The sequence below is a fragment of the Ammodytes marinus genome (genome assembly GCF_949987685.1).
Source record: "Ammodytes marinus genome assembly, chromosome: 2".
Taxonomy (NCBI): domain Eukaryota; kingdom Metazoa; phylum Chordata; class Actinopteri; order Uranoscopiformes; family Ammodytidae; genus Ammodytes; species Ammodytes marinus.
In genome coordinates this window covers 11,147,350-11,164,112 of record NC_137231.1, presented here as the reverse complement: position 1 = coordinate 11,164,112, position 16,763 = coordinate 11,147,350, and the positions used below count along the sequence as shown (strand labels likewise).

Sequence of the window (16,763 nt, the reverse complement as noted above, 5' to 3'; positions counted from 1 at the left end):
AAAATTATAATTAAAAGTAAATGCAGAAGAAAGTTTTTTTCTTTTTTTCTTTCTTTTTAAATTTTAGCTTTAAAGCAATTTAAAGTAGGCTATGATAGCCTACAGCTTCTAGTCGTTCCAAAAATGTATGTGGAAGAATACGGCTCAGCTGCAACGCATCAAAAATCCAGAGTAAAACTCTTCCACTAGCCTACATCCGTGCGTGAAGTTTGGAGGAGCGTTTGGACTGGCTCTTGTGTTTGGAGAGCCCCTTGAGAGCTGGTGCTGACGCCTCAAACGGGGGCGGGATGGGTATTTAAAGGTTCCCGAGACCCAACCTGATTTGTGTGTCTTTGTTAGTGTGTGTGTGTGTGTGTGTGTGCGCGCGCGCGCATCGACCCCACAGTGACTTCAGGGCTTTAACCCTGTATACAACATCCTCCTCTTTAAGTCAATGTTCTCCGTAATAGAGTTGGGCCCCAAGAGACACCGTTTTTAACAGATTTACTCACATTAACAGCGGAGCCTGGAGACTGTATTTCGGACAAGCGGAGAACATTGTCTCAGTAACAGCCTCGTTTGTATAAATAGCCAACGTTTATATTCAGCCGACACCAATCTAAATTTATACATAGCCCACCCGAAGTAATATCCTCTTGGCATATGAATGGGTGGAATACTTTACGTGCCACACAGAAATGTCACTGTCTTTTTTTTTACTTTGTTGCTGATCAGGATATAATTGTGTTATTGATTATAAAACACACACTTGGTGTCTAGTTTCAGGCATCTTGTCTTATTAGGTCAGAGGAAGCCAGACCAGATCTTATGAATGTAAATAATAAAGTGTAAGAAACTTGTCTTGTCTTGTCTTTGAAGGCACTTAGTGGTAGATTCCACATTTGAAACAAAATACAAAATTAATCAAAGATGTACCCAAAGGTACATCAAAAGCTGCACACCCTTCTGGGTATCACTTGCATGTGTCCTTGATTACAAGAAAACAGAAAGCATGTTTGAGCAAGCCCAGCAGCTTCTACACAAAACCCAGTGAGCCTCATTAAACCACCCAACAATGCTAAGACTTCATAGTTTTATGCTGTTCATTGTTACTTATACAAACACACTCAGCATGCTTACACCACAGAGCCGATGGCATGGAAGATTTTGTTTCAAAGCCTGGCACATGCTCAACATTACCCTATAAGTGAAGCAGCAATGTGTAATTCTGGACTGCTATTTATTATACATTTGAATATAATGGTATGTCATGTCTTGAGAAGTTATTCATTGTGGATGATAAAGAAAGTTTTACATTTTGCATATGCACATGTAAGCATTCAACCAGAACTTTTCATTCATTTTAAATACAAAGACTAAGAATGCAGGAATAGAAATGTTATCCACTTAAATGCATTTTATTCTGTGCTCTTATACTGTTAATCAACAGGTACATTACATTAAATCATTTAATAAATTACCATTTGCATAAGGCATAAAATCAGTGAAGCTGATAAACATCTTAATGTTGTAACTAAAATAGTTCAAGAATGAAAAAAGGCATCACATGCTCTGGCCTCGCACAGGACAAATACAAAGTTGACAATTGCGACCACAGAGCTCGCAAAAGCTTTACAACTAGAATTGATGTGTGTTTGTGCATCTCAATGACCAGGGCTTTGTGTCTGCTGAGACTGCACAACGATGCTCCCAAATGAGCCTCAATTCAGATGTAGGTTGTAATTCTCTGTGTTGCTTGGTCATGTCGTTCAGGATGTGGCTGTGCAACACTACAGACAGCACAATAGGATGCAGGGACGGCAAACATAGTAAAATAATCCATAGAAATCTCCTCGCCCCTTCAATGCCCTTCTTCAAATGAAAGCCCTGTTCTCTCAGAAAAAAGAAACTTTAGAATGTGAGAAAAAAAACTATCCCACAATAATATTGAAAAATACAGTGTAATACATTTCAACACCTTTGATAAAAAATAAAACTTCATTCCATACTTATGAGGAAAGTCCCATAAATGCAGCAAAGCAGAAAATAAATGACCATATTTACATTATACAATGTACACTATACTGCTGTTTGACCTTAGGTCACATTAGTCACATTACCACCAAGTAACACTTTATCCCAGATTGTCCCAGGTTCATAGTCTCTCCATGTGGTGATCATGTAGCAGCAGCAGCTCCTCTGATTGGCTTATGCGCATTCCTCTGGTTTACAGTATGTGAATGAGATGGACACTAACATCTCAGAGAGAAATCAGTTCCTTGGACTGTCCATGGGGAAATCCGAAACACTGTGCTTGCAGAAATGTTCGTACACTCTCAACAATACTCAAGTGTGCTCACAGTGCCACGTAGCTGCAAAAGCACGGTTAAATGACTGAGGGTTTTGCTGACATGTCAAATTCTCAGTCACATCAGGGGATATGTTTGTTTACAATCCTTTCTGGATGTAATCAAACAGCTGCTTGACACAGAAACCGTATGGACGTGCAATGGAAATCTGCAGGCTGCTTCTGGGTGAGCTAGTTTAAATGTGGCTTCCTCCTGTTACAGGTGCGGCGGTGCTGGGTTGGCGTATAACGAGCAGGTGGATGCTGTGTTGGATCCATCTGAGAAGTTGTAAGAATGATTACCGGTGAATAGTTGCGGCGTCTTGAAATCTGGGTGTGTTCAGAGCATGCATGATAATCTCTAAACAGTGCTATTGCATTACTTAAATATGTCTTCACAAGCTCACTTCACAGTTGAAAAAAGCCGAGCAGGATATCAGCAACAATTGGCATCGGCCGGTGCATTACATAAGGCAGTGAGAAGAGAGGACTGTCTCACTCTTCCCTCATTATTACAAGACTATTAGATTGCCAGCAAACAAGTGGGACATTTGTATAATTCATAGGAACAAAACTGAAAGCATAAAGTGGCTTCTTGAATATGGTCTCAGCCCACAGACTGAATTTCCTTTCTTTTATTCTTTGCTCGGAAAAAAATAGGAATTAAGAATATTATCTTGAAGTTGAAGCTTGACCTTGGATTGGAAATAAATCTAGCCGAGAGGTATGCAGGTTCTAGCTCAACAATACCCCACCACTCACCTTTAATGTCTACACAAGCCCGTCATAGAGTGACAATGCCTGGACAATAGAAGGGTCTGCCTTTGAACCCTCCTGAAACTCCTGCAGAGTCAGCTTCCCATCAGCATTCTGCAAGAAGAATTTAAGACCAAAAGAAACTGAAGCCCTTTAATGTTTTAACATGGAGTTGCCAGCAGGGGCCAAAAGAGGCTCCTAACCTAAAACATGTTACCCTAGTTCTATGCTGTTGATGACCGATCTTTGGTTCAGTGCACTTGGATGGTGGCCATTATCTGCCAACACAATTCACTATGTGCTGCTGTGCTGCACAGCTAGTCCAATGGGCTGATCTTGGCAGTCGTGGGCCGATACACACGCCCAATGCGGGCTGCGTCTCATCTTTCACTAAGGCTGAGTAGATTCTTGGGGATGAGGGAGTGGGCATTAGCACCGCAGGCTAGTGGTAGAGGAGACTATATATGATGTTTATAGACTGTGGGCAGTGTTAGTGACACTGTGATGGCTAACATTTCTAAACTTAACAGCGTCCATGTCAGAGCCCAGAGGGTGGCAACAAAGGCAGATTCCATCACCTTAATGGTAATAATAACCATTGGAGCACTTGTATCATTGTCAGACAAAGTTAAATGTCAAATTACAGAAAATAACAACTCATGGTAAAGCAACTAGTGCAATATCATTGCCTGTATCTTCATGTTAAAGGTGAAGTAAGCGGTTTATTTATGTTTTTTTTTTATAATATAATAATAAAAATATCCTGGCGGTTTATTTATGATAATATAAGTGTAAAATCGCTCTTTATTCATACAGTGATCACTTACATAATGTGCGCATTTCATAAAGCCGATCTCGCAGTCAGCTGCTTTGCATGTAATCGGCAAATAAACTTATTGGAGTATCACAAAATTTTTATCCAATCAGAAGAGAGAACGCTACAAACCAACACTCGTCTCACTCATATATAGTATATACACTCCATGGTCTCACTGCCGGTGCACGCCAGAGCAACGGATGGGTGAATGTGTATGCGCCTACAATGGCGGAGCAGGTAAAAATCCTTTTCAATGTCTGTTTTGATGGTTTTTATCATGTTTTATCACACTTATGGATCTGAGATGATGCTAGATAACTTGCTGCTTGAAGACATTGCAGTGCATTAATGTAGTGACGTAGGGACGAGCGAGGGGACTGCTAACTGCAGTAACTGACAGGAAGTTAGCTAAAAGGACCATTCCGCTTACAGCACCTTTAATTATAAAATACTTACCTTATCCATCATTGCAAAAATACGGTCCACTCGCTTTTCTGGTGTGTTTTCTTCTTCTGGCAGCTCCACAGTGTTACCCTTTTAAAAAAATTACAAAAATCATTACTTTTGTACAATTCAAACATTTTTGATTTATATTTAGGATGTTAGGTAAAACTTACCACCATCTGATATATGGCATCGACAATGTTCAACATCTCATCTCGGGTGATGTAGCCATCATTATCGAGGTCGTATAATTTGAAGGCCCCTGTATGGAGAAATATGTATATATTTGTTAGGTGATAGTAGCTTTAGATACGTATATCTGGTATGTGATGTTTAGCTATATTTTGTAGGTGAGCCCATGCTGAGATCAGAACACTACTGTGACTTGAATATGTCAAAAAAAAGATTGAGCTATATATTTTCATGGACAACGAAGAACAGGGTTTTATCTCTATGGAACTGATAAAAACTGAGTACATGCAGGCAGCAGCCTTTCATGGTTTCTTCTCAGTTCAAAAGGATATATAATGGATATAAAATATGATAACTTTGTTTCAGGTTTCAAACTTAACTTTAGCTAAAGTCGGACACATTTTTTACAGTGTTCTATTTCCGAAAAAGGTTGTCAACACATTGCCTTGTGAGCCCCTCTTGTAGAACCCTGCTGTCTTGCTTATATCTCCTATCTGCTGCCCTCTAGAAACCCTATGGTTCTCTTTCATATGCAATGCATGGCAGTCAATCCCAAATCCTGTCATTTAAATGTCAAACATTAGGGGAGGAGGTTGCATTTCCTTACATCTCAGCTTCTCATCTAGAGTCCCCCGGGACGTCACTGACAAGGCCTGGATGAACTCAGAGAACTCAATGCGTCCATCCTATGGAGTGACAAAAGGGAGGGAAAAGAGTGAATGGGAGAGAGAAGATGGCAAGGGACAAGATGAGCACCTGTCTTTATACTTGCTTTAGCTTTACTTTCATGAGCTTCTTGCTGTTCTTTCATGATGTCATTGCTGTATTCTGCTGAAAGAAAGCGGAGCCAGACGTTTGCTCCAAGTCTGCTGCTATTTTTGCCCTGCACAATGGCTCTCTCCTGAGGCAAAAATATGTCACCTCTGGTCATTAGTAAGATGGATGCTACTGGCTCAGAGTCGAAAAGTTACCACACAAAAACAGGCACCGTAAATTTGAGACAAAGACGATTTAAAAAAAAATTGTACATCATGAACTGACATGCCAGATAATTCTGTTCGACAAGGCAGAAATTGTTCCGCTCTGACACTTATTATATCTCAGCTTTGTTAGAATACCATGCATGGAATCTACATTTCCAATTTCCCTCCCAAAATTGTGGCCTTCAGCATTCTTCTGCAAGGCCACACTTTACAGTTAAGCAGGGAGAAACATCTGTCAATATGGATCAAATATGAAACGGTCAGAAAGTGGCTCAAACAGCGCTGATTTAGATCAACTCAAAAAGTTATGACATCCAGCCTCACGCAACTGCATGAGCCTTTCTGAAATCAAAGTGAGGTGCTGCATAACATCCAACACTGTTACAACAGCTGCCTACCTGTAACCGCTATGACTTCAGCTAAAGCTGTTGCAGAAAAAAGCCCAGCGCTCTTCATGGCCTTGGGGTCAGCTAACTTTATCTCTACCAGACATCTGAGCAGCCAGACTGTGCTGAAGTCATGCATTGCTCTTTACATAAGTCATAAAAACTGTTAAGATCACTGCATTTTTCTAACTATGGGGTTCCTAGCACCAATGAAGGTCACAGATAAACATCAGACAGAGATCTTCCTGACACAAAGCCTCTTAACTGAACTCAATAAACCTCCAGTGGCTCACCAACATCCCAGGAGCTGTTATAATAATCGTGCACAGCTGGAATAAGGTGAATTAGTTCAGACAAATGTAGCTTCTAACAGTCTGGCCTTGTTGAAACTTGATATATCCGCATATCCTCAAACACCTAGAGGATGTGCCAACAAAACAGTTTCCTTCAATACACCTTTTAATAACCACCCTCAGAAAGGGATTTCTGGCACAGAGCTAAGAAATCCAATTATATGTTAAAATGACTCATCTTCAGTGCGGTTTAGATATTAAATTTAATCCATTCAGCTGTGCGCTGTTGGAATAAATGATAATGTTCAGGTAGAGAATGAGTTCAGAGGGTGTTCTGTTAATCATTGACCTTACATACAGTATGTCCATAATATGGCAAGATTGAGCTTGTTCTAACTTTACAGTTAAGAAAAACTGCAAAGAATAGAAATAAATCAGTAAACATTACAAATAAAATAAATGTGAAGAGTGAACTCAACATGGAATTTACAACATGTCCATGTATTTTATATGTGGATTACACTTTGTTATTTCCGTGTCTAAACAGGCTTTCATTCAGAATGGGTTTAATTAATAACCATTGTCTGTATACAAACCTGATAACATGTAGTATTAAAAAAGAAGAACACGAAGACAGAACTGCTGCAAAATAAACAGGGATTCTATACACTCTTTTAATTGTGCGTGACCTATGGCTGAAAGAAAGACAACATCACCTTTAACATCACTTTCCTTATCTAGCCGCAAAACCCAGACAAACTGCCACTGTCAAACTATTTCTCTGTCATTTTGAAGTAACAATGGTAGTGCATTTTTTATTACAAACCTTATTTTCATCAAATACATTGAAGACAAAGGAGGCAAACTTTGTGGGATCTCCAAAAGGGAAAAACTGCTTGTATATCTTCTGAAAGCCCACAGCGTCCAGCTGCCCACTAGGACAATCTTTGATGAAGCCTTTGTACCTGGAAAAATAAAGCACAGACAGAAGACCATTATAAGGAGTTAACATATAATTTATACTGCAATGAGAATACATAATCAAGACATGACAGGACACCAATGATGACAGACTGAAGTCACCTCCTAACTTCTACAGCAGGCATTACTGATGCAGGTTGAGAGAGTGTGCCAGATCAAAAAGTAGAAGTGCAAAGCTATTTGTCTCATTCACAGATAAGACGGTCGCCCTTATCCAATAGCAAGCCTAGAGCAGTTAACTCTAATCAAATTACTCTCTAGTCTTCTTTTGATAATATGCGTGGCTGATAGATAAGTCAAAGAGCTTCCTCTCGCCCCTGGAAATGACATATCTAGAGAGCGACTCAATATCTCTATTAGACTAAATATAGAAACTTCTCATAAGCAATTTCAAGCGCAGTCAGTCAAAGGGTAGGCAGTTTCCTTGTACGTCTTCATAAAAGCAACACAGCAGCATCAAAGTACCACTGCACTGTAACAGGTCAGGGAGCAATCAAGAGTGCTAGCCTTTGCAAAAATAAGGAAGCACAGAAAATAATAATATTCCCTAGTTATAAAAAAGCATTGCAAAAAGCTCTTGCTCTTGATCAACCGCATACATGTCTCACAAGGGAATACTGCATGTTCGTCTATGATTCGGTTCGGGCTGTTCAAAAAAGGCAGAGCTGTAATTAAGGCCAAAGACAGAGAGCAAGAATGAGGGCTGGGACAGATCTCTTTTTTTTTTACTCTGGCTCCTGGCTTCTTTTAAACTCTTTACTTTTAATCTGCCTTGGAGATAATTAAGCCAATGTATAGTCAAAGAGATGAAGAGGCTTTGAGGAGCAGCTGGGAAAAAGTTCAGTAAGAAAAGAAGCGAAGGAAGAGCACCATCTTGTAAATCTCACGTGAATTATCTGGAGATATGCGAGACAATGAAAGCCTAGCTCACCGTAATGCAGGATACAACCCAATTGGTATTCAAAGTGCATAAAATACAATGCAAATTATAATCCAAAACTGACCCCTTTCACCTGAACACTTTCATTTTTAACATGAGTATGGAATATTATATGCAGAAACAGTGAAAATGAAAGAAATTGGTCTGAAGGAGCTTTCAAAATTCTAAAAAAGAGAGGTTTGAATCTTAACGTAAAGCTGTGTTACAAACTCTGGTGTACTGAAAAAAGTGGCCAGGGTCAGTCTATTGAAAGATACTCTTTCAGTTCTATAGTTGCATTATGGTAAAATGTAGAGACTTATAGCATAGTTTAGCCTCTGCTGCTTTCATTTTCACAACCCTTTTTTAATCTGTGTCTTACAAGTCAACTAACTTAATCACCCGAGTACACCTTTGATGTAACTTTTCTCCTTGACTCAGAGTGCCTTAACAAGGATTATTTTGTGAGCATTTATTTTTTTATTTTTTTTAAGAGCACCCTTAAACACACATTGCTTGTTAGATTGAAAGAGCAGTGAATTCAAAGAGTAATCCATCTTCTCAGCATTGCACTTGTTCAACATTATCGAATGGACGACAAAATGTTTTTAGGAAAATGATTAAAAAGTGTATTTTTTATTCCACCAAAATGTGTTCATTACATTAAACAAAATTAACCACAATGCATCTCAATCACCAATGGTCCAGGATTGTATCACATATGCGGTAGTGCTACCTTGTGAGCAGCCTGTGATGTGAAAATCTGGCAAAAATCCTCTTTAATAAGTTATTGGCTATAGCCCAGGTTAATTATTAAAAGATAGTTCACTGTTAATATCAAAGGCTTGCCATTTGATGGTTATATATAGTATATTGCATATAGCATATTGTTTTACTTCAACAACTGTATATATATAAAATCGTTTTTTAATCTGAAATGTGATATGTTATTGTTTAATGATGTTTACAGTTTTAATTTAAATGTCGGTTTAAAAGTGTTGTCTTTTTGACAAATTTTATTTTAGCAGTAAAATGTCCCCCCTCAATATCTCGCTCACAACTCCTCAATAACCAACATTTGTCTCATCAAAATCAAATTGTTTGGTCAAGTAAAAATCTAAAACATTATTGGTTGGGCTTGTCAATTGAATTCAATATGCACTTTGTTTGATTTTATTAAAAGACTAACACTGAAAAGTAATTTCACATTAGTTTCCTTTGAATATACTATAGCGAGTTATATAAGAGGAAAATACATGTACAGTTCTTGGGTGAAGTACAAAGGCACAGTACCATGTTTTCCCAGTGTCTTCTATTCGTCATAATCAGAATCACCTTCATTTGCCAAGAACACATCATGTCCAGGAAATCTGACTCGGTGACACTGGTGCTAAGACACATACAGAGTCAGACTGTACTTGAAGTAGTGTAATTATGCAACTACACACTGTACTTGCAGGGACATAGCAGTCGTGACATTGTGCTTCAGACCACACTGGGGAGCCAGCATGAAGATAAAGTATTTATTGCTGGCACTTCATCCCACTCCTTGGCCTCTACCATGATGGTTTGCTAAAGAGTTCAGTTGTGCAGGATGTCTCCCTTGCCTCCTGCCTATAGCTGGCAGAAGCATCACTGCACTATGGCATCTTGTTATTGATTTCAGGTGAGCCTCGAGCATAGTAATGATGTTCCCTTAGAGGAGAATTAAAAAGGGGAACGAATTGCATGCACAACATAGGCATTTATCTAACCCTGCTAATTCTTCTGTGTCTATGCCCGTGCTCTAATTACACACCATCTGGCATTTCCCCTGGTAAAATTCCCTCTCATCATTCACACTCAGCCGTGTTGATTGCTGCTGATCTTCAAGTGAGGAATCATGCAAACTTTCCTGTGAAGTGAAACATGGAGGTGATGGTGAGCTAGCTGGCTGCACAGGCCTGAGGGAGGGGGGGTGTTCTGCCCCAGTGCTCTCAGGCAGCCCCAGAGACAGGCAATTTCTGAGGCTGTGGACCTGCCGAAGCCCACTGATATCTAATGCTGCTGCTGCTGTGTGGCTGAGAATGTTCCGTGGCTCATTCCCCCTGAAAACCCCTATCAGAGAACATGAACAGCACTCTTGAGGCAGAGCTCTTTTCATGCGTGCAGAATTAGGTTGTGAAATTCAAAACCAAAGTGGGATAACTGAAGTGTGAACATGGAATTGTGTTCACTTTATCAAAGGGCTCCCTCGTCTGACACACACTATCCTTTGTTTTTTTCATTTCCAAAGAAACAATAGCCAAAAAGCAGCATGTAGAAAAGAAGAGGGATGATGACTAGGCTCAGGCTTGAATCATCTCTGATAATAAAGATGCATTGACTCCCAACCTTGGGCCAACTGCTATCAAATTGCGCCTTCAGGAAAAAACATTTAGCAATATATCGACCTTACTGCAATGATTACTCTCCCCACAGTTTCTGTGACATTTCTGTCTGAGGTCTCTCTGTTCCATGAATATGTTTCATTTTGATACGTGTACAATTCACAACAGTGTTAGTAAAGTGCCTTTAAGTGGAACAACCTTATGCCCCGGCCATAGTTATCAGAAATCCCTTTTGCAAATAGAGCGTGTTGAGGAATGCATCATGGACATTTTGTATCTGTCTGTGTTATCGGCCTTCAAAGTCATTCAGTGTCAGTTAGGCGCCAAAGTCATTCTAATTTTAGAACTCATCTGTCTTCAGGGCAGTTTGACAAATTGGTCTTCTAATCAGCTATCAAACAAATTGTTAATACACTATGCATGGAATCAAGAAACAGTCTGGGTAAAATATATCAATGTAGGCATTTGCAAGAGGGTCAAGATAGACCCCCTTGATTCATGTGAGCTTTGCCAGTAAAGAGACAATTGCTAATATAATGGAATTAACAATGAATGCACACACTTACCACTGCTGCACCTCTTTCTCTGTAACTGTAAGAGAAACAAAGAGTGGCATTAGCTTAGGTAAAAACTTTGTTCTCCTAGAAAAAAGTAACTGGCTGTTAAATACAAGAGTAACCCAGTAGTAGCATTGTTAATCATCTTGGCCCAAATCCCCTGGAACACATATCTTTACAAAAACTATTCAACAGTGTCAACATGCGGTTGCAGGGAAATAACCATGTTTAATTAAATGTACAATTCATTGATTATAGCATGCTGTCAGAGGAGAAGTATAATAGATTCTTCAGTGTAGTAGAAGACAAGTGGGAGTAAACCCCAGGGAGCCAAAAACAGATACAAACCAGGCTGAGAGAATGAAGGTGAGCCACAGGTTTAAGAAAGAGAGCAGTTTAGAAGGCAGGATGTGTTATCATGCCCGCACAAATACCATTATCTTCCACTATCTAATCAACCAATCCCTCATGGCTTTCCCTTGTCTCTTTACTGTCTCTCAAGTTACCATGGCAATTCGATGCAATTGTATCCCTGAGGTTATTAATGAAAACAAGGGCTGTAAATCAATAAGATTAGTTTAACCCGGTGGTCCTCTGAGAGAGACTTTTTTTAAATTAATGCGGCTGTTAGTAAGGATAGATTGCCGCCTACTACTACGTCTCTTGGGCCTGGGTCAAAGCATAAGCCTTATGAATACCACAAACAGCTAGTTAGTTAATGGATAATGTATTCTACTATAATGTTTAACCTTCCTTGAGCAATGCAAAGACCACAAATGTATACAACCAGTGAGACAAAGTAAACAGTGAGTTTCACTTGGCAAATAACACATTTTAAATGGGTAATTCAAATTACATTATTAAAAGATCCAAGACCCTCACATCACAGGAGATTTGAAAGGAAATTAAAAAAATATATTCATGATATGGGTAGGGGGAAAAGTGTTTTGTAAACCCTTTACCATGACATTTATACAGGCATTCCATAATTTGACTATTGCAGTGCTTGACAAACAACAAAGGCTATTGCTAAGAAGACAAAGTCAAGTGGCCTGTATATTGTATAGCACAGCCTCAATTTGTTCTGCTCAGCATTTCACCAAGAAACCCATCCCGTGACCCTTTCCTAGGCAATAAATGTTAGGCTCAGTCTCTCCGCTGCCAGCCAAGTCAACGCTAGTCGAACTAGCATTAAATTGACCTCAAAAACCAATGTAGTCAAAAATTGTGTCAATTCACCATTTCTGTGCTTTGATGAAAGAAACAATGTATTACATAACTCAGTCAGTGGCAATGGGCAATAATGCAATCAGCCCATTGCAGTGTGAGAGTGCAGGACCCACTCTGGGTTGTCTCTGCAGGGTTTCCTGCTTGGGGTATGTCACTGTGAGCCTCTTTATGGCTTTGACAACTTACAAAATAATCATGCTATTACATGGGCCTAGCCTTCACCCTGCAGACATTTGAATAGGAGTGCTGGGCTATTCGTTTGGTGTAAGAACAGTCATTTGTAAAATCATTTCTGGGTCGAATGACGGTCTCTTAAAGTACAGGAGAGGCTGCAACAAATCGAACAGCTAGCCAGAGTGTACAGCATAATGTAGTCGTATATCAGGAGTGTTTTACTTTAGGTCACGATCATTTTCTTATTTAAAATTTAAAATAATTTATGAATACAAAAAAAACAGAAGACAGACATCCACAGATATACTGTATATTTGTTACTAAACAGGCCTGGCCTTGTTGGTTGCCTATCAACATAGAGAGCATCATTTGCTCGGGGGGAAAAAAACCTGCCTCTCTTACCTCTAAAACAGAAAAACTGTCTAAAACAGACACATGGCAAAGAGAAATGTACCAAGTCCTCAATCTGTCAAGAAGCAAAGGATAGCGTTGACTTAAATAACATACACAGCTTCTCTGGAGAGATCAAGAAAAAGAGGCAGGATGAGGGAAGAAATAAAAAAGGATAGAATCTCAAGCAAGGCAAGAACAGAGCGAGGGACAGTGATCACGCTGGGAGAGAAAGCTTGGTGCCTCTCTCAGCGATGCTAACCAGATAAGATCCTAATTATACTATTCCATTCTCTGCTCAAAGAGGGCAATTAGGGGATATAGTGAGAGAGACAGGGCGAAAGGGTAAGAGAGAGAGAAAGAGAGAGGGAGGGAGAGAGGGAGAGTAAAGGACAGCAGCAAGCAGCCCAACCCAGCAAGAAGCCCAATCTTCCTCCACAGCAATTTCCTGCCACAGCAGCCTTCCTTGTTTCTGCTGTAGAGAGTAGCACCATACAAATAACACTGTCATTAAGCAGCCAATGGATGTCAACTCCCACCAACACCTGCATACTGTACGGCTCAAATAATAATTATAACGCTGCCCTCCAGAAATAACACAAAACCAATTAATACAGTGTCTTCCGGGCCGACTTTGTTGTGGTAATTACAAATGTAAGCTCTGCTCAGATTTGATTGAAAATGTTGTGGGGGGGGTGAACATGTTTCTTATTTTGCAGGAAATCCACAATAAACAAGTTCTGCTATTAAGCAGAGAACAACAAATGCTGTCAATCAATGTCCAGATAAGTCCACAGGAACAACACAAATCCATACTGGCAATATTGAAAACTCACCCATCAATCCCACCTTTTATATCTGTCGCTACGAATTAATCCCATTTATAATTGTAGCCTGATTAACATCTTATTAATTCATTTAAACTATCCATCTATTCTATCTGTTACATATAATATATCACCGGCCACTTTATTAGGTACACCTGTGAGTTACTGTTGCTGTTCTATCATCTCAAACCAGTCTGCCCATCCTCCACTGACCTCTGACTTCAACAAGGCATTTTGGTCCACACAACTGCTGCTCACTGGATATTTTTCCTTTTTCGGACCATTCTCTGTAAACCCTAGAGATGGTTGTGCGTGAAAATCCCAGTAGATCAGCAGGATTCTGAAATACTCAGACCAGCCCTTCTAGAACCTTCAACATTGCCATGTTCAAAGTCACTTAAAACCCCTTTCTTCCCCATTCTGTTGCACGGTTTTAACTTCAATAAGTCCTGTCCAAGTCTACATGCCTAACTGCATTGAGTTTCTGCGATGTGATTGGCTGATTAGTTATATTTGTTAAGAAGAAATTGAACTGCTGTACCTAATAAAGTTGCCGGTGAGTGTATACGAAGTGGGTCCATGATCTGAATACACAGACACATCCCCATCTCCAAGTCCTAGCTGATACAAACTCAGCATCTCCATATTCATAAATCCATTCGGCGTGATTTAAAGATGCTGATTGCCACTTTTGCAAATCTCAACCAATCACACTTTGCTACACATCACTTAAATGTACATTTAAATCAAACAGGAGGGCTTATTCCCAGCTGACCCTTAGTTCTAGCTGTTCTCAAGAGGGAGGGCTATTTACTGTACAGCCTGTATGGAACACAGTTGGTGGAACATATTGTTTTGAACACTGCAGCAATCAAATTAAAATAAGGTATTCCTCATATCACATAAGGGGGCTGCTTTTACCTTTGGCCAGAATGGGTCCTTTATCCTCCAAAAAGCTAGCTGAAAAGAGTATGTGCAAGATTGTCTTAATAATCCAAAAACATGCAAAAAGACCTAATGGTACTCACAGTAGGTTTTCCTTGTCAACTCCTCCACAACCTCTTGCTTGAGCTTGCTGTTTGATTTACCCATGATCTTCAGCTCGCCCCAACAACTCGTCCAAATCCACCTTGGCACGCAGCACCTGTTACTAACTCCTCTCCAGCCTGCTCCTCTGCCAAAAACATACACACAAAACGGTGGCCAGTTTAGCTGCAATCAAGAATGAAGAGAAACGTGCATCTGTTTTGCAGGGGGGAGGGTAAAAAAAGCAAATCCCATTCAAACTAAAAAGAAATTTCATCTGCTGTCATGGTCTGCTCAGTCATCAGCCCTGGCACTCCAAACAGGCAAGTCTAAAGCCCCAGGGACCTTGTGAAGAAGAGGTCGGCAGGTAGTTGACTCTATAGGAGCGCTGCTGAGTGCCTGTGTGACCGGCTCATTTCTGCACAGCGGTCCGTGGGCGAGGAGTGGAGTTCGTTTGGATGCGTTGCTAGTACCTTCGTCCTTGGATACGAGAGTCACTCAGTGGCTTGGTTAAGCACGCTCACTCCCCTTACAGTCATTCTCTGTTCTTCTCACTCCTCCTCCTCCCCCCTCCCCCCATCTCTATTGCTCCGGGTAAGTTACTGTAGCGAAGAATCCTCCCTCTTGACAGCTCAGATAAGTAGGTGAGTAAACTAAAACACAATGAACACAATGAACACAGAGCTCCCCCCCCCCCCCCACCACTGCACTTTGCACTCCTTGCTCAGAGCACTGACTTTAATCCTGGGGGAATTCAAGCAGACATTACGGTTTAACAAAAAGTAAGAAGATTCAGAGAATTCATTTATGCATTTATGGGAAGCAAAAAGACAGCCCAGTCTCTGCATTGCTCTACACTTCTAGATTCCAGCTGGAAAGAGATCTGGCCCTGCTCTTAAAATAAGTATTGAATGTGAGCTGTCTTCTAATCTTAAAGGCGGACTTAAAAAGTGACAGCTTTCTTTTCTTCTCCGTTCTGACTCATATTTTCTCCCTCCTTCCTGGCCTCAAGACAGCATGGTACGGTGATTACCTCTCCTTTGTCGCAGCAGACAGGAGATGAGGGATAATGGAATTTATTTGCATCACAGGCCTGCCGTGGGCATGCACCAAATGTCTAACCACCATGGAATAGAAACTACTGTAAGCACAAGGAGGCACCTTCACTGCAGACATCTGTTCTCTGTGTCCATGGCCGGGGATGTCCTTCTTGGGGATGCAACACCGGAACTCAGCATCTTGCGTTTGCTCAAGCCTTGTGGTCCCTGGTTGTTATTTCCACCCTATGAAAATAAACAGATAGATAGCAGTTACAAAGGCAACAACAAGCGTAGGCTGTGATTTAGTGGAAATGCATGTGTCTTGCCATCTAGAGCACTGGACTGGAAAAGCAATCAAAAACACACAAGGACCTTTCTACTGCCCAATAAAGCCGACGGGCAAGGCACAATAATGTGTAGCAAGAAGAGTGTTGGTAATGTTAAGTGCAGGGTGCCATTCCTAAAGAAAACAACTTGCAACTAATAGGCTATGGATGGCAAGCTAATTAAATGTCGCGTTGAGACCATACTATCTATCTATGGTTGAGACCCAGTCTATGACTCGTAACCAACGTACATATGCAATCCTGAATTCATAAATGGCTGAATTAAGAAAAACAAATAGGCTACATGAAAGGGCGCTTTGTTTCCACATAATATTTGTTTTGGTTGACAGGAGGAAAACATGCATACAGCCGCGTGCGCAGCAGGTGGGACGTTGCATGGCAGTACCATAGCAACACACAGTTTATGGCTATAGTACACAGCTACTGTGCGTGAGCTTTGCTAATCATTGTACTTGCAACGTTTGGTACCCACGCTGTTCCCTGTTGCTAGTTGACAAAAAAACAAACAAAAAAACAGAAAACTCACATTTAAATGAATAAAAGCTACCGCCTGTAAAGTGACTTCGGGGTTTACCTGGGCTACAGATGTGGAAAAAGTCGCCGTCCAGTCAGCACAGGAGCAGAAAGAGAAAGAGAGAGCCGCTGTCCAACGCTGTGTGTTCCTCAGCCGAGTTCAGGAGCGACTCGCTGCATGCTCGTGTGGTTC

The 16,763-nt window shown here is 40.5% G+C and overlaps 1 protein-coding gene across 1 annotated transcript; it reads right to left on the bottom strand.

Moving 5' to 3' along the window:
• Window positions 1–1,370: 1,370 nt before the first annotated feature.
• Window positions 1,371–16,763, bottom strand: LOC307263242 (neuronal calcium sensor 1). Its single transcript, XM_080044353.1, has 10 exons — window positions 16,632–16,763; window positions 15,832–15,953; window positions 14,673–14,818; window positions 11,033–11,057; window positions 7,024–7,162; window positions 5,143–5,221; window positions 4,517–4,605; window positions 4,356–4,433; window positions 3,089–3,196; window positions 1,371–2,605 (listed from the first exon to the last, which is right to left on the bottom strand). Exons 3-9 carry the CDS (start codon window positions 14,734–14,736, stop codon window positions 3,098–3,100), a joined length of 573 nt encoding a protein of 190 aa, XP_079900479.1. The 5' UTR covers window positions 14,737–14,818; window positions 15,832–15,953; window positions 16,632–16,763; the 3' UTR covers window positions 1,371–2,605; window positions 3,089–3,097.

What these genes read in the sequence shown, in the direction of transcription:
- LOC307263242 (XM_080044353.1), bottom strand. Translation starts at nt 14,736, where the DNA reads ATGGGTAAATCAAACAGCAAGCTCAAGCAAGAGGTTGTGGAGGAGTTG. An exon ending in GTTGACAAGGAAAACCTACT is followed by an intron (nt 11,058 to 14,672) that starts GTGAGTACCATT and finishes TTTCTCTTACAG; the next exon opens with TTACAGAGAAAGAGGTGCAG. An exon ending in GAGAAAGAGGTGCAGCAGTG is followed by an intron (nt 7,163 to 11,032) that starts GTAAGTGTGTGC and finishes TTATTTTTCCAG; the next exon opens with GTACAAAGGCTTCATCAAAG.